This window comes from Ciconia boyciana, chromosome 3, assembly GCF_034638445.1.
Source record: "Ciconia boyciana chromosome 3, ASM3463844v1, whole genome shotgun sequence".
Lineage (NCBI taxonomy): Eukaryota > Metazoa > Chordata > Aves > Ciconiiformes > Ciconiidae > Ciconia > Ciconia boyciana.
Genome location: NC_132936.1, coordinates 124400232 through 124422121, shown reverse-complemented (window position 1 = coordinate 124422121; position 21890 = coordinate 124400232). Strand labels below are relative to the sequence as shown.

The 21890-nt window shown below is 44.4% G+C and overlaps 1 protein-coding gene across 1 annotated transcript in view; it reads left to right on the top strand.

Annotated features, from left to right (window-relative positions):
• The first annotated feature begins 608 nt into the window (after positions 1–608).
• The window catches only part of REL (REL proto-oncogene, NF-kB subunit), a 33717-nt gene continuing 12435 nt past the window's right edge, over positions 609–21890 (top strand). The window contains exons 1-4 of the mRNA XM_072857502.1: positions 609–815; positions 6335–6477; positions 9761–9909; positions 14912–15003. Of these exons, the coding sequence (XP_072713603.1) occupies positions 809–815; positions 6335–6477; positions 9761–9909; positions 14912–15003 (391 nt within the window). The 5' untranslated portion in view covers positions 609–808. The remainder of the gene's footprint in view (positions 816–6334; positions 6478–9760; positions 9910–14911; positions 15004–21890) is intronic.

Genomic DNA, 21890 nt, shown 5'->3' with positions numbered 1-21890 from the left:
TTTAAGTTGACCAGTGTGACTTAATCAGTTTTTTCCTTACCTTCAGTACCGCTCTCTCCCTAGTACGTATAGTTTTCTGGTATTGCTGGCTGCGTGTCAGCCCCAGGCCCCGTGCAACTGAGAAGAACGTGGCTCCAGAGGCTGACAGAGAGGGGAAGGGGGTGTTGGCGGGATGCAGGGATGCTGCGCCGGCGGGGGGCTTCTCGGTGCTCACCAAGCGTGCTGAGGAGGAGGAGGAGGAGGAGGGAGGGTGAGGGCTATGGGCTGGCCTACCCGCTCGGGAGAGACGTGCACTACCTCCCTCTGCTCTGCTCTGACATTAGAGGACTCTGCTAAACGGGATGTAACTTTTTAGGCCGGGCCGCCGCGAAGGCAAGGCAGGGGGCCGCCGGCTGAACTCCTTCGCGGCGGGGCCGGGGCCGGGGCCGGCTCTTCCCTGCACGGGGACGCCGTGCTCCATCCGCCCCGGCAGCCTCACTCCTCCTCCCTGCACCGGGGGGGGTCTCCGGGGGCCGGGGGGGGGAGATTTCGGCCTCCGCTCCGCTCCCGGGCGGGGCCGGGCGGGGCGCGGCGGGGGCGGGAACCGGGGCCGGGGCGGGGGGCGGCAACGCGCACGTCCGCCCGCCGGGAAATTCCCCCTGAAAAGGGCGGCGTGCGGGGCGCGGCAGCGCAGCCAGCCAGGGCGGGAGGGAGTCGGGCCCGGCCGTCCCTCCGAGCCGGCATTCGTCCGTCCCTCCGAGGTGTGCGGGGCCCGGGCGGGGAGCCCCGCGGCGGCAGTGGGCCGGAGCGGCTGCGCGGAGCTGTCAGCATGGCCGGTGAGCGGCGGGACGGGCCCGGGCGCGGCGGCGGGGGGGTGCGGGCCTGAGGGGAGCGCCGGGGACGGGCGGGCGGGAGCGGGCCCCCAGCCCCGGGGGCTGCGCCCGCCGCCCCGGCCTCGGCGGGATCGGGGCGGCGGAAAGGCGAGGGCCCTCCGCCCTTCCTCCCCGCTTCGGTCGCTGTCGTTACTTCGGCTGCCTCGCTGAGGGAGCGAGTGCTGAGGTAGGGGGGGAGCGAGTGCTGAGGTAGGGGGGGAGCGAGTGCTGAGGTAGGGGGGGAGCGAGTGCTGAGGTAGGGGGGGAGCGAGTGCTGAGGTAGGGGGGGAGCGAGTGCTGAGGTAGGGGGGAGCGAGTGCTGAGGTAGAGGGGCCGCTGGGCACCTGAGCTGCTTATTTTTACGCTGTGAGGGATGGTTTGCATCTCCTCTTCCACTATCTCCCCCATGGCTGAAGCCCGTAGGCAGTCAGAGGTAGGTGAGTAACAGAGGGGGAAAAGGGTGACAGTGCTCTTACCCCATCGTCCCAGCATCTGCTTTTGATATTAAATCCACGTCCCTGTAGCTCCTTCAGTAGGCTTACAGAAAAAGTTACTGAAGAAACGTCGCAGGGTTGAGCGGGTTAGTCGTGACAGGGTCGTATAAGGCTGTTGTGTTTCAGGAGGGAGCTTGTAAGTCTTAAAATGGTGTCATTAAAACGTTTAGGCGTTAAATAAGGACATGGGGCTTGTATCTGGGCCATGGGCATCGCTGGGCCAAAGACTCCGTGGTGCAGAGCAGGACCCCGTTCACAGAGGAACTTGCCTACGAGAATGCAAATGAATAAGAAACAGAGATGGCATAAATGCAAAGTAACGTAGATGAGGGATCGTGCATTGAGTAGTTACAACAAAAAGTACAATTAAGTTTCTTCAGGCTAAATGAAACCGAATTTGTCATCCTTTCAAAAGGTGTTGCTCTCGTGTCTTTCTTAGGCTTTAAAAAACCCCCCAAAACTGAAGACTTGGCAGCATTAATTAGAATAGCGTTTCTAGGGAAAGATGCTTTCCAGCCTCAAAACTCAGGGGCGTGAGTGTTCTGTTACCCTTTACCAAAGCACGAACTCTTACTCCTGCTGAATATATAGGTGTGCTAACTATCAGTAGAGAGAAAACAACTGGATTTGTATGGAGGCATCTTTTAAACATTCAATTGTATTTTAGAGTGGCAAAACCGAAGCAGGAGATAGTACTTTTTTTTTTTTCTTCATGTATTAATATATTTTCAGTGTAATTAGGAACCAGAGAAGGAATTTTTCAGTAGGGGAAGTTCATAACTTCCTGGTACTAGCTAGCTTTTGTAGTTGTGTGTGGTTTTTTTTTTTTTTTCTTTTGGTTGCTGTTCTGTATGTAACACGATAGTAAAGAGGAAGTTTGTGAGCAGTTTTGTGTCTCTGTCAGAATCTGTTCAGTTTATGGAGTCCTAGGCAGATTACTGCTTTCTAAAAGAAAAATGTGTTTGCACTTTCAGTTATTATAGATTGAGCTAGAATGCGCTATAACAAATCTTCTACTGTTGTCTCTTTTAGCCTGAGGTGTTGCAGAAGGTTGTAAGCGTATAGACTGTCTGCTCTTGCTTTTCAGAAATGGCTATTGCTGTGGAGGACGTAGGGTCACCAGTGATCTGTACACAGCAGTGGCATCAAGGTTGAAGGGCAACGCTTCTCCCAGCTATGTCTCACTGTAGTTGCCTCGGATCACAGGGTTTCGGGTGATACTTTCACATCTTCCACAAAGACCCACAGCTACTTTGCTTTCACATGCAGGTGTTGCTGGAGAGTCTGTTCGCAGGGTGCTCCTAGTTGAGCAAGAACATTACAAATGGTGTAGTTCCTCCAGAGCCTGCTTCCTTTGAGCAAAGGAACAAGACAAAACGTACGAACCCTCGATCCCGTTGTCGCTCTGCTCGGTGGCAGCATGTCACACTTCCTCCCTAATGGCACAGGCCGTGGTAAATGTTAAAACCGGCCCAGGTTTTTCGTCGTGGAGAGGCCTGATGGAAGTGTTGTTTTGAGTTTTGGGGGCTGTCCTTTTGTTCCTTTTTGTATTGCTCAAAACAGTTTAGAATAAACCAACTTTCAGTTCTTGAGTGAGTATAAGCTGGCTGAACTCTTGGAGCTGTTACTGCTTTTGCCTATTTTCCTTGTGTGTGTAATTGGGACACTTGGTCTCCTATATTCTCTTTTAAATTACTTAGCGTAGTATTCCGGGCACAGGGGGCATAAAAAATTTTATAACAAAAAGGGTAAGAGGCAGGCTGTAATATGTAGCGTAATACTTCTATTGCTAGCATGTATATAGGCAATTATAATTAATTACAAATGCAAATTAAACTCTTAAGCACTTAGATGAAGGATTAGCTAGATTTTTGCTTTTCTTCCATTTCAAACGCTTTTCCGAGTAGCTGTGGGCAGGTAGGTAATATGAGTAGCTGTGCGTTTCTCTTCCAGAATCAGTGAAAGAGTGTTTGTTTTTTGACATAGCTCCTATTTGTTTGACAAACACAGCAAGACCTGAAGAGGGCAGGTCTTTAGCAACTGTGTGGGAACTAACAGACCTCTGTGTGTGGGAGCAGATTGTGAAAGAGTTAAGCCATGCTGCTTCACAAGCACATTGCTGATTTACAGAAATAGGGAACACTGAGTAGACCTCCACTTTGCTGCAGAGTGCTGATAATACCTTTAGTTCGCACAAACACTTTTATGTGTTTCCTCTCTACACAAAACACGATGACACTGATAATCGTGGTAGAGATGAATGTGATTCTTAAATAGAGTGAGAGAGAACCAAGATAAAATGAAGTTTAATGTTTAATCTCTGGAGGCTACTGAGTCATTGAGCTTTACTTTCCCACAAACACACCTGCTGTTAAGCAGTGGGTTTGCCTTCAATGACATTTGTTTCAACCTAGCCCTGTAAAGATCACTGAGGCCAGAGTTTTAAAATAAAGTGCTCTTAATGGGTGAGAAAAAAGTCATCTTAAGCAGGCATTAACAGAGCATGAAGGGAAATTATTGGTTAAAGCAGAGAGAGTTAAAGACTTGAAGTGATTGTGTTTTATAGTGGTTTCGAACAGCAAGGCTCTAGCTAGTTTTGACAAATACGTAATGTACGTGGGTGTACTGTGCGTCTGGTTAGCAGCTATGTAAGCATGTGCATCTCCGAATTAAGATGATTAGTAGGCACTTTGCTGCAATTTTGTCATTAAAACTTCTAAAATAGATTTTTAATTTAGTATACGGGTATGTGTCTGTATTTGCGGCATACTGTATTACGTAGGAATGGAGAGGTGAGATTCTTTTCTCTCCTCAATTGCATGATGGAAATGGGAGGCTGCATGATATGCAGCAGTTGCTCCTCACTGCCGGCAGAAGTCCTCTGTTGTCTGGTCCTCTGGACTGTGCTGATAAATACAATAGTATCAGTAAATTTAAGTGTGAAAGTTAAATAGCCATATGCTGGTGTGTGAGCTTGGTTTCGTGAGAGGCTCAGACTTCTACTCTCTCTTTGAAACCAGCTTTACGTCATTTCTAGGCTTTTTTGTTACCAATGCCTGTCCTCCCCATCCCTTGCTGGACTTGCTTATTTTCCAGAAAAAGAAAATATGCAAAGCTTCTGTAAAGGAGGGTTAGATGAAATCTGGGAAGTGTCTAGAAAAGGGACCATCCTTGTAAGTAACTGGACCTAGAGTAGTGGCTAATGTGTATTTAATGTCAGAGCTCATGGTCTGTTTTCAGAAAATTATTTAAAATCTACTTGATGGGAGGTGATCAGTTTGGATATTGCATTTTGATAAATTGTTAAAAAGGAATATAGAGAGTCCTAAACCGTAGTTCTCGAATGTTTGGCACCAAATACAGCCTGGAGTTGAAATGCATTGTGCCTTTTAAAAAGGCATTCCAGATTTGAGAAGGCATGTGTTGTTGAAGACAATTCCAGCATCAGAGCTGCTTTCACATACTGCCATTCCACAGTTGTCTGTAGGTGTGTTACAGTTGAAATGTGCATTCAGGTAAGACCAAGGTGATGGAGATGTTGTTCTTTCCATCCCTTCTCTGCTTCTCTTAATTACTTTATCTTTTAGGCTATAATATTTTCCTACTTTGAGTAGGAACCGCTGTAGCGCTGGAAGTGTTTTGCGATCAACAAATCCCAGGCATAAAGTTCAAGCTCTGTGTTGGCAGGTATACCTAAATCATTGTAGGCGCCACAAAAGAGAAGCTTTTATTATGGAGTTAAGATTGGAATCCACCTCTTTGCCAAAACTCTCATGCTATGGACCTTAGGCTGTATAGACCTCGGGCAAAAGGAAGTAGGGGATCTTTCACCCTTTTAGCACTTTCAATATATTTAATAACTATTTTGCTTACTATGTTCACGTCCGAGTGCTTTTTTTCAGTGCTGTGCCACAGGATGTTGCCTGTCATGTTTGCTTGTGATGCACAACCTTGCTTGAGTAGGATGCTATTATATGAAGATGACAGAGAGCTCAGTAGACATTTCCATAAGCTATGTTGCTCTGATCATGCAGCACCATGATGATTCAACTTCTAGAATGTTTACTTACCCTCTCTGTTATTTGTTTTTCACATGCCATTCCACTGTTTTCACTGTTTGATTGACTGTCCTGTTTGATGTTCTCAAAGATATATTAAATAGCTTGTGACTGTCTGACAGTAAAACATCACTTGAAAAGTACTTATGCTCTTGCTAAGTTAATGTCTTTCTAACCCCCCCATTTAAGAGTTCTGCTGTCTCTTATTCTTGTCTCTCACTCATGTTTCCTGAAAACCTCTTTTTGACAACTGCCTGGTAGCTTTTACTGAGGTATCGTTGTCTGGGGAGATACTGCAACTAGAAGCTGGCCCTGTGGGAGGTGGGCAGCTCAAGATGCAGAATTCAGTACCAGCAATCAGGTATTTTCTGAGCCCACAGTGATGGTATTCAACCCAGTAGGGGTTTTTTTTTGCATAATTTGCATAGTTTCTGCTTCACTATAATAGGAACCAAATCAATCAATTCTGAGGAAACATCTTCACTTTCAGAGGACATTTAAGACAACATAGGACTGACAGTACCTGTACTTTGAGAGGACAGCCGTTCCTAAAAGTGTGTTGTAATTAAAAATACCAACCATTCCCACAAAATGATTTGTTTTCTGTTATATAAAATCCTCTTTCATCAGACACGTGCTCTCTAATAGCTAAAAGAAGCTGAGTTCTAGGGGAGATGGAGGGGAGGGTGTCCTTTGCTAATTACTTAGATGGCATTGATACCTGAGGCTGCATTTAAAATCTGTTCTCTCCTCTCACCCCCCACCTTCAATGTGTGTGTGTACATAAAAAGAAGAGTAGACTGTCTGAGAAGGTAGACCAAGTGGAAAGTTGGTAATACTAATCAAAGAGTCTAGATTTCCTAATTCTCACATCTGCTGCTGCTTGTTAAACTCTACCGTGTGCTAACATTGAAAATGTTTTGTTTTTAAGGTGGCTCTGAGCCCTACATTGAAATATTTGAACAACCCAGGCAAAGGGGCATGCGTTTCAGATACAAATGTGAGGGAAGATCGGCAGGCAGCATTCCAGGAGAACACAGTACTGAAAACAATAAGACCTTCCCTTCCATACAGGTAAATACTGCTTTTATCCATGAATTACCATTGCCCACGTTAACATTGTGCTGTAGCTATGTGTTGGACTCAGTGCGGTAAATAAAATGGTTTTCATTTCATGTTCTGTTATTCTTTCCTTGGCATGTAAATGTAGTTGCAACACAGTGGAAAGGAGAGTTCTTCGCTCCTTGTCATTAAAGATTTTGTTTCAAATTTACAAGAAGAGGAGAAGGTGTAGAGGTAGTTTACAAAGTGCTGGTAGAGAGGGAATTCAGTGAAGTTACTCGTTGTCTGGGAATGGTTCATTATTAGCTTTTTCTGCATGCGCATTTGTTCTGGTTTCTTAGTTATGTGGCTTGGGTTTGTTTTTACTACTTGGACTGCAGTATGAATTTTGGGAGAGCTTTGAAGGAGTTTGCGTACAAAATTTGAAAAGGCTTTGAAAAGCTGCTGAGCGCAACATGGAAGAAGGCGCTTTGTACAAGTGAGCAAAGTAAGAAAGTGACTTGCAGGCAGTGACTCGGTGATTAGGCTCTGCAAAAGAAACTACCAAGAGTATGTGAAGTCAGAAGGGGATACAGAATTTAAAAACGAGCTGAGAAAGGGGAATTATGTGGTCAGAGCACCTGCAATGAAGACGATTTGGGTGGTTGCATTATGGATGGGTTGGGAAATCCAGAATGAAGGGATTCAGGGTAACCCTAGCAGCTGTGATCAAAGCAGGGACAAAGATATAGACAGTAGAGGTGGAACAGAAGCACTTTGGCAGTAGCTTTCATATGTGGGACAAAGGAATGTGTCAGAGACCCTAGACAGGTAGGGTAAGGGAGAAGAATTTCTGGTCTCCTATTTGAAGTTGCTAGTGTTTCCTTGATCTCTTTCAATTTGGAGAAAACCTTTCAGAGGTGAGATGAGAAGAGAAAGCTCAAATATAAATGGGAACTTACGAGTACTTGCCATCATGAAGTACATTGCAGTGCCCAGGAACAGAAGCTGTGTATCTGTGTTTGCAGTGTGTGCAAGTATTAAAAAAAAAAAAAGCTGAGCCAAAGATGGAGTCTCTGGAATCACAACAGAAAAAGAACAGATACGGAGGACGTGAAATCTGAAAAATATGAGACGTTTTAGACGGAGGCATAAAAGTTCTTGAAGAAGAGGGAGAGTTTGAGAAAGGTAGTATTGGCAGTCCTGTGTTGAGCAGCAGAGTGAGCCTCTACTGCATAAAGCAACTGTGGAAGCTGGTCTAGCCCTGAAGCCAGGATTACTAAGGGAAGAAGCCAACAAGAAGGTCTCCCCCTTGACTATTGCAGTGCCAGATTTGGTTAAGGAATGCAGGAAATGGAGATCTTGCCAGACCTTTTTTTTTTTTTCCAGCGCTCTACCAATTGAACAAGGAACTACATAGGCTGCTGGCAAGAGTAAATACGTTCAGACTCTCAGCCTAAGGCTGTGTCAGGGCACAAGTTGAACAGGCAGTATAAGCCCTTGATTCCTCTTAGCTTTGGACTGTGCTGTACATGAAGGCCAGCCAGAACCCAAAGGGAAGATGGGACATGGCAGGTGACTGTGCAATCCTGGCACAGTTTGTTCGTTTTTAAAGGTGACTGTTGATGACAGAGCTGATTGTTACTGATAGCAGGTGATTTCTAGGTGAATTCCTGCCTCCCTGAAGCCCGTAGGAGGCTTTAGTGCTGATTAGCTGCTAGGGGAGTCCCCTCTAGAGATGGAAACATCAATGAGGATGAGACCAGAGAGGCCAGGAAGAGATTAAATTTCATGATGCGGTTGACATGAAGAACATCAAGGAGGAACTGGAGAATCAAAAGTAGCTAGATCAGGCTTCAAGTTCAAGGCACTGGGTGTGAAATGAGGGAGAAATGATGTAAGAGTTGAAGAAGGTGAAGGAGTGGTGGAAGTTTTATTTTAAGGGTGAAAAGTAACGGTGGCTTGTATAAAGGCCAAGAAAGGAGCCAAATTGAAGACTGAAGAAGCTAACAGATGATGGAATCTGGAAGAGCACAGGTCAAGTCAAAGGTTTGAGGTGTCGCCTGAAAAGGCTATATGATGGATCCGTAGAGTCTCAGGCGGGGGAAAGAAAGGGCTGAAGGAGGAAAGGAACAGTTAGTTATAGGGCAGGGGAAGTGGAGGAGGAGAGCTCGCCTCTGCACAAATGTGAGCCTGAGCAAGTCTTGTATTTGCTTTCAAGTTGTTATGCTTCAAACAATTTAGGCCAAACTCTTTTTCTTTTCCTTTCTTTTTTTTTTTTTTTAATACTCACCCACACAACCTTTGGTGACTTCACTAGTAGCTGCCAGCATGAGGGATGACTTTTATGCACCTGAGAAAGGTGTGTTGAATTAGGTTGATGACTGCTGTGAAGGCTCTAGTAGGAGCTTGAGAATTCAGTGCCCCCCTTCTTGAATATAAGATTGAATATTCATCTGAGAATTAATTAAAAAAAAAAAAAAAGACTTCATAGGGGATTATGTCATGCTGTATCTATTAAGATCCTCTTTCATTACTTAGTGTTCCATGCACAGGTAATATCCTTATCCCTGAGGCTTTAGGAGTTTTTTCCCAAGCTCTTTGGAGTTAGACCTGTCCTTCAATAAGCGTTTGTGTGTGGTCACTTACACAGAATTTTGTCTTTCATTGTAAGGCTAGATATGATAATGAAATGTGTCCTGTTACATTTGGCCTTACAGCATGACAAGCTGTTTTACTCCTAGGTCTAAGCTTCTATATTCCCTCTGGCCTTTTGCAAAGGGATGAATTCAACTCGTATAAAGAGCCCCGGTAAGATGGTGAAGCAATAGATCTCCAGCCTCCAAAAAAAAAAAAAAAAAAAAGGAAAGAAAAAAAAAAAGATTCTTCAGAGCCTTTCAGACTTCCTTCCCATTCTTGCAGTAGGGTAGTTTAAGAGAGCTGAGTGAATTGAATGTCAAATACTGGCACCAGCAAAATTTTTATCATTACAAATAACCAGCTTCTTTGGCAAAACTAGCAGGTGAAGTATATTGTTTTACTTTCTGAAATAGATGAGAGATACTTTTAAAAAAAATTTTCACTTTTCAAGTATTTTGCCAAACAGTTGGGTTTTTTAATGTAAAATGAACAGAACTGAAATAGAATGAACGAAACTTCTGAATGGTCCTGGCTTTTATGAAGCAATAATGCCATTTTCTTGGCTGTGGTATTTCTTCCATAGAGTATTTTAGGATAAAATGTATTTTCTGTTACATATAGGGACTCTAGTAGCCCTGGTATCTAAAATCTAGAAAATATCTCACATTTTTTGTAGATTCTGAACTATTTTGGAAAAGTCAAAATAAGAACTACATTGGTAACGAAGAATGAACCCTACAAGCCACACCCTCATGATCTGGTTGGAAAAGACTGCAGAGATGGCTACTACGAAGCAGAGTTTGGGCCCGAACGGCGAGTCCTGTCGTGAGTAATGGTGTTGCTTGGGAGTTTGATTAATTATGCAAGTGATTCGCTAATCTTATGTTTCAAACTCTGACTAGTGGTTAAAAGGGCAATTAGTATGCTGTCTTTGCTGAAGGTTTCTAATCCATCTCAGAGAGAGCGCAGCTTCTCTTTGAAGTATTTATTTCTTTTTCCAGTACTTCACACACTCATCTTTGGTCCTGTTCTTTTCCTATCACCCTTTTCTTTCCTTCGTTCATTCTCCCAATGTCTGTCTCCTTTTCCTTTCTCCCACTTGTTTGGTTTTTTTAGCAAACCCTTGAGCACGACTCTCTCCTACATGTGAAAATGATGAGTAATAGAATGGGTAACAACGCCATTAGAATTAGTACTTCACGGTGATTAGGGAAGTTCACGTCTTCCATGGAAATATTTGGACTTTCTAGAGACAGGTGGAGAAAGTTAGTACTGGCTGACTGTCACGTCATTTAGAAGATAATGGTTGTGACACATCTAGAAACATGTTGGTAGCTGTCACTGTTGTTGCTGTTTGTTTGGGTTGGGGTTGGTTTTTTTTTTTTTTGAGTAAAAATACAGATTCTGCTCAGGACCAACTCTGTAGAGCAAGCGTGCTGGGAAAGGATCTACTTCTGGATGCAGTAAAGAAAATTCAGGCTTTGTATGAGAGATGTTTGTGCTATTCAGAGGGATGTTAGGAATATCTAAAATACAATTGTATTTGATGGCATTTCGTGTAAGTTTACCAAGTCTTATGTAATAAAGTAAAAGCAGATTAAACTGTAGCAAATGTCGAGTGATTATTGCCAGAGAGGGGAATTTAGAATTGACAAGCTGTTTGCGGTTCGCAGTTTGCGATGTAGTAAATTTGGAAGTAGGCTATTGCTTTCGGGTAAACATAACTGAGCTGGGAAGAAAAGAAGGTAAATATTTCAGTGTATAAGTAGCTCTTACGCACTGCTCTCAGGCTGATGTGATTCTGTTGACGTTAGTGAAATTACTCCATATTTATGTGGGTTTAGTCAGTAGAACACTATTAAAGGAGAGAACTGAACACACAGTCTGTTTGAAGATGATGATTGCCTGATGGCGAAATAAACAGTTGTAATAGTGGAGCTGCTTCTTCAACGTACAGCCCAGGCTCAAGTGATCATGAACGTGCTGCAATGCGTTCAGGTGGCACGTAGCATGTTGACTGTACTGTCTTTTGCTGTTACAGATGCTAACGATTTTATTAGTTTATTGTTTTTAGCTCTGTTCACAATGCTGTTCTAATTGGCAAATGGTAGAAAAGGATTAGTAAATGTAATTCCTATAATTTTTCCCCCACTGTCATACCTCTCTAGAAAGGTAGGGCTGTGCCTTCAGGCGCTTGCCTGCCATCTTGATTGTTGTAACCTCATGCTCATTGGCTTCCCTGCAAACAGAGTTCTCCTTCACCTTCTCTAAAAGGTGGTTGCAAATGTCTTAAACTGTTGAGGGACCTTGCACCTTCCTCTGACCATCCATTCACCAGCTTCTCCTTTGTCTTCTCAAATCAAGCTTCCTCACCCAAGGTCAAAGGATGACTGCCGTTCTAGCCCATCCCACTTCCTGCTCTCAGCTCCGTGCCTTCTGATCCAAAGCAAAAAAGCCCAATTGCTTAACACCTTTTCTGGTTATATATTAGGTTCACCAGGTGCAGGAAGACACGGATGATTGTTTTTCCTCTTGGCGTTTTGTTGCACAAGGTTAAGCGCGTAAGCACAAGGCAAGCCTGTAGAGAGGCCATTACAGGATGTAATGCCAAAAAGTGTTGGGATGCGCTGCAAAAATTTATTTGCAAATTTTGATTTCATCTCTATTATATGCGCACATCAAATGCTGGTTTTTGACATAATGTTGTGTCTCCATTTCACTTAAGGCACTTGTGATTGTTTGCTGTATCCATGAATTCTTCTCAGTATCGTTGGGTGATAAGCCTCTCGGTTTCTTAAAAAATAGTCAGTGGGCTACTTTCACTTGACTGATAATGCAAAACTGTAAGCTTCAATTGAGCTTGACATCAGAGATCCTGATGGGAGGAGGCTCGAAATATTCTCTTTGAAATGTTTCCAGCATTAGTACACTCTTCTTTTTTTTTAACAAATCATTGGTTGCTTTAAGATGAAAGAACAGTATGATCCATAATTGGATCTGGATGTTTAAAGTAATTTTCCTTTTTGTGGCTGGTGACTCAATCTTCACATTCTTCTCTTCGAGTCCATGTTGGAGAAAAGCCTCATAACAATACTAGTGAGCAGGAGACGTTCTCTCTTGGTAGTGGTTCTGGCTGTTTACTCTTGCTGAGCATCCCAAACAGAGCAAAAATCCAAATTTTTTTTTTCTTTTACACCCACCTCCCCTTCACCCCCCCCCCCACCCACACCCCCCAACAAATTACCAATCCCAGATTTTGAGTAAGCTCTGCTTTCTGCTTGTTGAAAGTTCCCCATGTAGTTCTGGTTGAACCAAGTGTTTTGTTCTGCCTGTGGTGTACTGCTGCCTAAACTCGATCAGAGCCCTCCCTGGCCAAAACGTCAAGGCAAAAGTATGAATGTTAGAGCTTGTGTGACTGCCCGTGTACTCAGATTTTTACTTCCTAGTTTGCTATCTCTCTAGATGGATGATATCATAGTTGTTTTTTAAAATGTTTTTCATTTTTTTCTCTCTTCCTACTTCTCCCTCTCTCTTCTCGTTATCTTGCTTGCTTCCTGTCAGCTAGCATTGATGTGAAACCCCACAGCCTTGCTGAGGTTCGTGACAGTTTCTCCTGTGATTCGGCCCTCTGTTTAGCAATAGTTAAATAGACACTTTCACTGTGACAGCGCATGTTTATAATCTGAGAATTAGGGGGTTCTTGAAAGCTGAGTTTCTCTCCATGAGAGGCTTCGTTCGCAATGGTTGAAAGGTGGAGTAATGGCTGTCAGTCCTTGCATAGCTGGGTAGAGCGTTTTTTCAGGCCAGTTTTGCATATGTGCTTGCTTGATATCTATAACTGATGGTGGGATGGCTGGAGAGCCTGGGACTGCCAGATGGCAATTTGGGGATAGAATACGGAGCCAGGCCTGTTCGTAGCCTTGAAGTGTGCTCCAAACTGTATCTGTGGAATACAGTGGTTATTTAGGGAGAAAATGTCGTGGTTTAACCCCAGCCAGCAACTAAGCCCCACGCAGCCGCTCGCTCCCCGCCAGCAGGATAGAGGGGAGAATCAGAAGAGTAGAAGTGAGGAAACGCATGAGTTGAGATAAAGACAGTTTAATAGGTAAAGCAAAAGCCGCACACAGAAGCAAAGCAAACCAAGGAATTCATTCACTCCTTCCCATGGGCAGGCAGGTGTTCAGCCATCTCCAGGAAAGCAGGGCTCCATCACACCTAACGACTACTTGGGCAGACAAATGCCATCACTCCGAACGCCCCCCCCCTTTCCTTCTCCTTCCCCCACCTTTACATGCTGAGCACGACGCCATATGGTGTGGAATGTCCCTTTGGTCAGCTGGGGTCAGCTGTCCCGGCTGTGTCCCCTCCCAGCTTCTTGTGCCCCCCCAGCCTCCTCGCTGGTGGGGTGGGGTGGGGTGAGGAGCAGAAAAGGCCTTGACCCTGTGTCAGCACTGCTCAGCAGGAACGAAAACATCCCTGGGTTATCAACACGGTGTCCAGCACAAATCCAAACCACAGCCCCATACTAGCTACTGTGAAGAAAATTAACTCTACCCTAGCCAAAACCAGCACAGAAAAAAGTGCTGTGATCAAGCCCTAGAAAACGTACTACCTACAAGAGAAGATAGAAATAGGATTGCTTATCAAGGCACAGTACAAATCTTGAATATCAGTAGCCGCAATATGAAGCCAAAGTGCTTTAGTGAATTATGAGATGCTACTGCGTTTTATTTTCCTCTAGGTCACTGTGTCAAGTTCAGGTTGAAAACGGAGCTTATGCATTGCTCTAGTGAATAAAGGTTCTGGAAGTGGAGCCCAACTGCAGAGGATTTGGGAACCTCTGAACAGAGCGTATTGGGTGCAGGCAAGGGAGTTTAAGGAAATTAAACTTAACATCGTGCTAGGATAGTCTTGTTCAGAGCAGGGAAATGTAGAACTATTCTTGAGAGTGCTGGCAGGACCAAGGAGTGTCTTTAGGTGCATTTAGGTGGTGTTTTAGGCATAGCTAAAGCAAAGAACTTCTGTGGAGTTTCAAAGGAAGGGAAATTGCTGGTACTTCTGGAGAAGGATGCCTGCTGGCACGACCTATCTTCCGAGCTTATTGTATCATCACGAAACACGGATTATTTTTTTATTTTTTTTTAACTTCCTGCTTTACATCCACTCAGCTTTGATGATGTCATGGTTTTTCCATGTGGGAAAGAGTCAGCTCGCCTGGGACTCCCCCCACCTCCTGCATTAGGGTGACCTGCACTCTTATGCAAATAAGGAAGAGCTGCAGCTCTTCAGAACTTTTCCATAACTACATGAGATTTAAAACCTGTTTTGACTTGTTTCAAAAAACCTTTAAAATAGTGTTTGACACTTACATTCCTTGATAAAAGCAGGAGGGCAAATCCTTAACTAATGCAAATCAGCAGGTTTATTGGTAACAAAAATAATTGTCACTTTAAATTACCTGAAATTGAGTATTTAACTTCTAATCACTGTAGGTTTACTGCAGGGTAACACTTTTTAATATAGAAATTTATATTCTTAATAAAGAATATATTCTTTTTCTATTCTTTTCTATATGCTATTTATATTCTTAATAAAGAATATTATAAATTCCTTGGAATTTTATTTAGGTATTTTTCACTTCTGTTGCTGCTCTTATTTTAGAAAAAACTGCATCCCTGCTTTTCAGACCTCTTACATCCTTCTCAAGATAAGCTTTTTGTTTCATTTCTTACACTGTATATTACCACACTAGTCACCATCAAATGATTTATTTAATATTCTACACTGAAGATTATTAGTTGCTGAAATCCTGCCACATGTGCTTCAGTTTTCAGAATTTGGGCATTCAGTGTGTGAAGAAGAAAGACCTGAAGGAATCGATTTCTTCACGAATCTTGAAGAAGATTAACCCTTTCAATGGTGAGTAGAACTTGGCTGGTTCGCTTGGCAGGGTGGTGGGGTTTTGTTTGTCCTGCCTTTGCTTTTACGGTGGAGCTTTATTTTTTCCAAAATACCTTTTTTTTTTGAGAAACACTCTTCCCCTGCTGCGTCCCTCCTAGTCTTTCCTCACTGTCATCACATGACGAATCTATTTGGATAGTTGCCCTCTTTATTTTTTTATATATATATATATTTTTTTTTTTATCCCCAGCAGCAATGTGAGTTGCTGCTTGGACAGAAGCAATGGGATAGCAGCAGGAACCTTCTGTGGAAACTTCTACAAGTATCTCAGGAATCAGATTCTCCACTTTTGGCATCTATGAGAATGAAAGACTGAATTAGCATCACTCTGCAACAGCTTAAACCAATATAAATCTAGCTTGCCACGGTCCCATCTCTCCTCTTGTTGTGATGCTGGTGTTTGTGACCCCTCAGACAGCCAACTCAGGGAGCTGATAGACTCCTCAAAGCTGCCCCTTGCTTGATTTTACAGCATGGGAGCTGGTACAGGCACTCAGGAAGTCCACAGCAGTATCGGTCTCAGTCAAGTCGGAGGCAAGTTGTGCTGCAAGAGAACCACACCTGTAAGGGCCTACCCATGGGCTGTAGTTTGATATGACAGCTGATCTGTGGGCTGCTCTCAAAAAGAGTCATCCTGCTCTCCCCTCCATCCCTGGTCACACACTCCTACCACTTTCCTCACACCAGATAGAGAGGCTGTGTGGCTGTGCGGTGAACGGACTCAGCAAGTTGCTCCAATGGAAAATGGCAAAAAAAAAAAAGTGGTTTTCCCTCAGATCAACTTGCTGAACCAATTCATCTCACAGCCACATAATTGTTACGTTCAATGCACAGAGGGAGTGGGGAACACACAGCAAATTGTAGGGCCGACTGGAGCAGGACCAACACTTTCAGCATGCAGGCACAACTGGGGGGAATTAGATGAAAAGCGTAAAACCCCCCAAACTATCAGCTAAGCATTATTATGAATGAAGTTATGTATTTGCTTAAGTGTCCAAGAGCTTGGAGATTTTTCAATTACTTCTTTTTTTTTTTTTTTAAATACCCACAGAAATCTTGCTAAATTCAGGTAAGACCCTTCTCAGAGAGTTGAGAGCTGGATTTCTGGCCAGCTTAAAAATACATACTTTGCTTTTGTCCTCAAGTGGGACAAAAAGAAGCATGTTGAACTTATTACAGAATGAGAAATGTTTTACATCACTTTCTTAATTTTTAGAACAGCTGTTTGGAGTCAGGCTGATGGTCCTAATGGTCCATCTAAACAATTATCCTGGTTCTGATAATGTATGCACACAATAGTATCTGTTTTTACATGAGTTCAGTCTATCAGCACAATTTAAACAATTTAAGTGTTTTAATTATGTTACCTTGACTCAGCCAGCTCTACCTGCATTTCAGACAAAAAAGGGAACTCTTCTGTTCAGCCCTCTTGGCTTTGTTTTACTCCATAAATAAAAAATGAGTTGACATTTCCTCTTGATGTCGTGCAGTAAAAGGACATGATAAAACCCCTTTCTGTATGTGTATTCCACCAGAGAAACTTCAGCAACCACATAGCTAGCTCTGTTTCTAGTGCTGCTGAATGTAATATTGAAGACATGTTTAACTAAAATCATTTGACGGTAGATTTTTACAGCAGTTGGCACATAACTCCAAATTCACTAATCGTTTTTCGGCGATTACAGCAGGCTGCGCTTGGTAGCATCAGGGTAGATCCTGGGCTGCTTTCCACCGGTCCAGCAGCAGAGGAGAGCCTTTCTTGGGTGACACACAGGGCAGCACCCTGCTCTCGGCAGGGGTTGTGCTGAGAAGGGGCCGCTGGCAATCCCCAGCCTGCGTAACTGCCTTTCGGCACTTGTTAACGTGTCAGCACAAAGCAAAGCCGCTTGAGAATGGCCTCCAGCTGCGCCAGGGCAGTCCGACGCGAAGTAGAGCCCAGAAAGGTATAAGACCAAGGTCTAATAAAACAGGATAAGTGACGGAAATATTTTTGTATGTGTACTTAGTTGATCAAAAAAGGGTTTCATTAGCAGCAGCCACCTAATGTTTGCTGCTTGATAAGACTGAAAGTTTTATGTATGGATTTAGTTTGTTTTTTAAGGTCAGAAGAGTATCACTCCAAGATTGCACAGGCTGTATTGTATCCATCCTGCATTGTGCTTTATTTAAGCGTCTTCAGAAAGGCATCTGACTTTTCTGTTTAGAGACGTTTCAGAGTTAGGTGCCTCCTCTAAGCAGGTGGCAAGTTAGTGTTACTCATTTTGTGTATGAACATCATAAAAGAAATTTCGTGGAGCTGAAAACTAGCCTTCAGGGTGTTTGTGCGTTGGTTGTTTTCTTTTTCTTTTCCACCTTCTTCTGGAACAAACAGTCCCTGTCCTGAGTCTCCTTTCAGGGCAGAGGTTCAGTATTGACCCTATTAACAGATGCAGAATGCCTCCAGCCTGCCAGCATATGTATTACTTGTCTTGCCTTTACTACATACTTTAAGGGATGAAGTAATAGCAAGGCGTGGGTCCGCAAAGTTGCGTTCCAAACTTCCTTGTGTAAAGGGGCCATCGTCTTCCAGGGAAGCCCAGGTGCCACAGACAACTGGGGTGGCAAAGGGAGAGTGAGCCCTAACACAAGTTCTCTGGCGGTGTCATCCCTCCTCCACGCCTTCCAGCGTATAGTATGGATGCATACTGAATGAGGGTCATAATCAGCAACAGTAGGAAGTTGCTTGGTCAAGATGTATGGGGTTTAAGATTGTTTTCTCCAGCACTCTTGCCTATACTGTTGAAGCAACGGATGTCTGCCTCTGAACTCCTGGATGATTAGAAGTCAGTGTTTGCAGATCATGCCGTGTGCCTAGCTGGAGCCGTCTGCATCTGAGTCATTCTGCAAGTGTACCTGTAAGGCTGTTTCGCTATGAATTCCTCCCTGTTAGCTGGCAGCATTTATCCCTTGTGAACTTCAGCACAGGCTGTACAAATTGTGTGCGTTCGCTAGGATGCAAATCAGATGACTTGCACTCAGGTTGCTCCTCTTGCTTTAGCCTAGTTTGAGAGAGTTGCTGTTTCCACACCATCTCTGGACGTGTTCATGATCTGCTGTGTTCACAAGGTACATCCCGTATATTTTTGTCCTTTAATAAGCTGAACAATTCTAGAAATCTCTTTTGTCTCTTATTCCTGAGCGTACCAGGGAAATGGTGCGTGGCGGCAGCCTAATGTGTAACTAGGACTCCTTGGCATGACGATGCTATAAATAGCACAGCATCGAAGGAGCAGAGTTACTCCTCCAGTGGAGCTGGTCCACGTCTGCTTTCTAGGGTGTTTGTTTTCTTTTAGTAGCTGTTGAGTTGTGCCATATCCTTGTCTTCCCATGTACGTCTGATGTACAGCCAACTCAAATTAAAAGAAGAGCCAGTCTCGAGTTAAGAGCTTTTGTGGGTGGGTGTGACTTGACATAGAGACAACAATTGAGTTAATAACAACTCAAGTTAATTATCAATGAGGAGAAGCCCTAAATGTGTTCTTTAAATTTAGGGGAAAACTGTACTTAGCAAAGCATTGCAGAGGACTAACCTTTCTAGCCAACTGGATGACAGCGTGAAAACCCTAGACTTGTCCTAAAGTGAGAAACCCAGAGAACTGCCGAATTTCAGGCCATTGATCAAGAGGGTATAATACCCTTTCCCTGGAGCTTGACGTATGCTTAAGGTTCCTCTTCCTTTGTAATTGCTCTTGCTAATAGGCATTTAATTAATTTTTAGGCTCTCCCCTGTACCCCACAACTAATTCAGCTCCGCTTGCCTCCGCAGTCTTTCCTTTTGCCGTTTCCCCTTTCCGCCCGCGAGCAGCTGACCCCGCGTCGGCTTCGCACTCGTCACAGTCTCCACGACACCCCCTGCACGCCTCCGCGCCGCGCCCGGGCTCGTCCCCACACCAGTCACACTCGCTTCCTGCCCACGCGCGCAGTCACCCTCTCCGCAGCTTCCCTTGCTGGCGGCCGCGCTCGTAAGACGCGCTCGTAAGACCCCCTCTCCTTCTGACGCCGCTCGCCCACGTCGGCCGAGTTGGCCAGGATCCCCCCTCTGCGGCCCACTTGCTGCAGGGGAGCGCCTGCTTTGTAGGGGAGCTTATCGGGCCATGGATTATGTGAGCAAATAAGCAAAATATTACGAACGAAAAGAAGACTCTTAGCAAGAATTCGGGAGTTGGGAAAGGGTTGAAAGTGGAAAACATCAGAGTCCTCTGTAATGAATGCCTTGGTGCAAGAAACTGGAAACTTCCGTCCTTAAATTGAAACAAATGTCTAACCCCCCCAGCTAAATCCTCAAGCTGAGAATCTTGGTGAGTGAGAGTTGTCAGCTTTTTAAGAGGCACAGAGCAAATCCATGTGAGGAAAGGTGAATGTTCTGATCATAGCATGACTTTAGCTTTTACCTTTGGAAAGCCCTTTGTACTTTCATTCCTCATGCAAACGATTCTTGCTGTTTATGCTGAAATTTTTGTATTAATCTAAAGGACAGCTGCTTTTCAAATTGTTTAAAAATGAAGAGGAAACTTAGCAAGTAGAGACACAAAAAATGCTGACTTTTATTTTTGTACTATAAACAGAAACTGCTAAAAAAATGTGTTAGAAATGTACGGAGGCTGATGGATATATTCGCTTAAATCTCTTCCAGTTTTGCCTTTTTGAGGTTGAACTTAAAACAGGAAAAAAATCCAGATTTAGAGGAACATTGTCTAGACAAAGCAAGGACTGAGTTTCAAAAGTTTTAATTTGTATTCCCAGTTCATCCCTTGGCTTTTGTGTCAGGCCAGGCCATTCACTTTCCCTGTGCTTCTTTCCTCTGTAAAACAGGGAAATGTAACCATAGTAGTTTGGCCGTTTATTGACTGTAGGTTAGCATCTGAATTTTACAGTCATTTGCACTAATCAACCCTCTGAGTTTTTGCTTTTTTAAAATGATTGAGTGTTGCTGATGCATGTTCTGTTTATAGGTACGTGCAAAGGTTTCTGGTTTTCTGCAGAATTGATTGAAACTTACCTTTTGATGGATCGCAGAGTTATAAACCAGGCATGGGTCTATCGGGAGAAGAAGCATAGTGCTGCCACGGTCTTTCCCTCCCCTTGTTCCCAGCTTCTACCTCTCAGCAAGTGCTAGGAGATGGTATTAGGCCTCTGGACGGGTAGCTGAACAGCCTGGCCCATCATCCAGTACTGTGTGTCCAGTTGCTGAACCCCAGGTACAAAGAGAGCACGATATTCCCCTTTTGCCAGCAAGGGACAAATAGCACACCAGGGTATCTGCTCTTTTCTTTGTGCCGCTATGGTTGTAGTTCACTTAGAAACAGCAAATGTAGCATTAAGCTCGCTGGTGAGATCCTTTTTAGCTGCGTGGAGTTCAGCGACAGGAGACACCAGTCAAATACTTGGGCAGCGTAGTGTGTGCTGTGTTAGCAGCCTGCTGTAGCCCTTTCTAAAGCTAGCTGCCATGTAGCTACACGAGACACAGCCACAACTGCGGCTGCAGCACAGACGTAGGCTGGGGGGAGTAAACTGAATCTGAAATGTACCTCCCAGGCACTGAGAGGGACCTGTGGCTTGCACCCGATTTCCCTGACTGGTTGAACCTGGCATAAACCAGCACCAGCACTGGAAGAGGCAGTCCTTCCTTTCGCTGCGTCCGTCTGCTTCCACCATTTCCCTTGCGCCAGGGCTAGCGGTTGTGGGAACCGACTGACTGAAAACAAGCCTTTTCCGCTTTTCTTCTGGCAAGTTAGTTTTGAGCCCGACCAGTTCCTTGATCTGATTCACCACGTGAGAGCTAGTCCCAGCGTAAGAGTAGTGCTGGAAATGAAGGTTGGGCAGAGCCAGCCTTCTACAGCAAAACCTCTGGCGTAGGCTGGGTTAAACTGATCAGTCGGTATCAGGGCTAAGGGGGGTATCTTTGTGCTCCAGGAGAAAAACACTTGAGGCAAACCACCTCCGTGTCGTCACTTAAATGAGACTGAGCTCCGAGCATATCCCTAAATTAAAACCCATCATCTGTGTAAGAGAGAAGGCAGACTACAGCTCATTGTGATTATTAATGGTGTGTTCCTGAGCGGTCTCCTTGGTGAAGTGTTTTTGTTTGCAGGAGGTCCTTCTCTTTGAGCTCTAGCGTGGCTCGTGTGTCCCCGCAGCCCCTCGCTGAGAAGGGAAGGTCGCAAGATGTTCCTTCGCAGGGCAGACGGGTATTCTCAGCATAGCCCTCTGAATGTGTCACGCCACATCATTTGACCTGGAAGTTTCCATGGAGGTTAAGTTTAGATGCTAAAGTACCTCCAACTCCACCCACTCCAGAAGGTTCTGACATCATTAGCCTAGAAGCTGGGTGGAGGGCTGTATGTGAGGAATCTGCTATTTAATCAAGTATCGCGTTATCAGTCAAAACAACAAACACTTCATCATTTCTCTTCAGTGTTCAGAATAAACTTTCTCTTTCCCTGTAGCATCACCTTATGAGTAAACATCAGAGCCCTTAATCCCCCAGTAATTTCATCAGATAAATGGTATTTTATTGGCCCTTCTGGATATTGAAGACTGTTATAATCATAAAAAAACATTAGGAATTAATAAACCGGCACAAACAGGAGGCCTGATCTTATCGGCATCTTCAGTTTTGTGCCCGAACTTGGAATTGCGTGTTGGTGGGTTGGACCCAGAAAGCCTCCGATTTTGTGTTCCAGAAGCAAACCCCAGAAGTTCTCTCATGCAGTAGAAACCCAGCGGGGCATCTCTAGACTTCAGTGACATAAATCTCCGAGACAGGGACAACCCAGAGCTAACGCCTGTGTCGCGTGAGCTGCTCG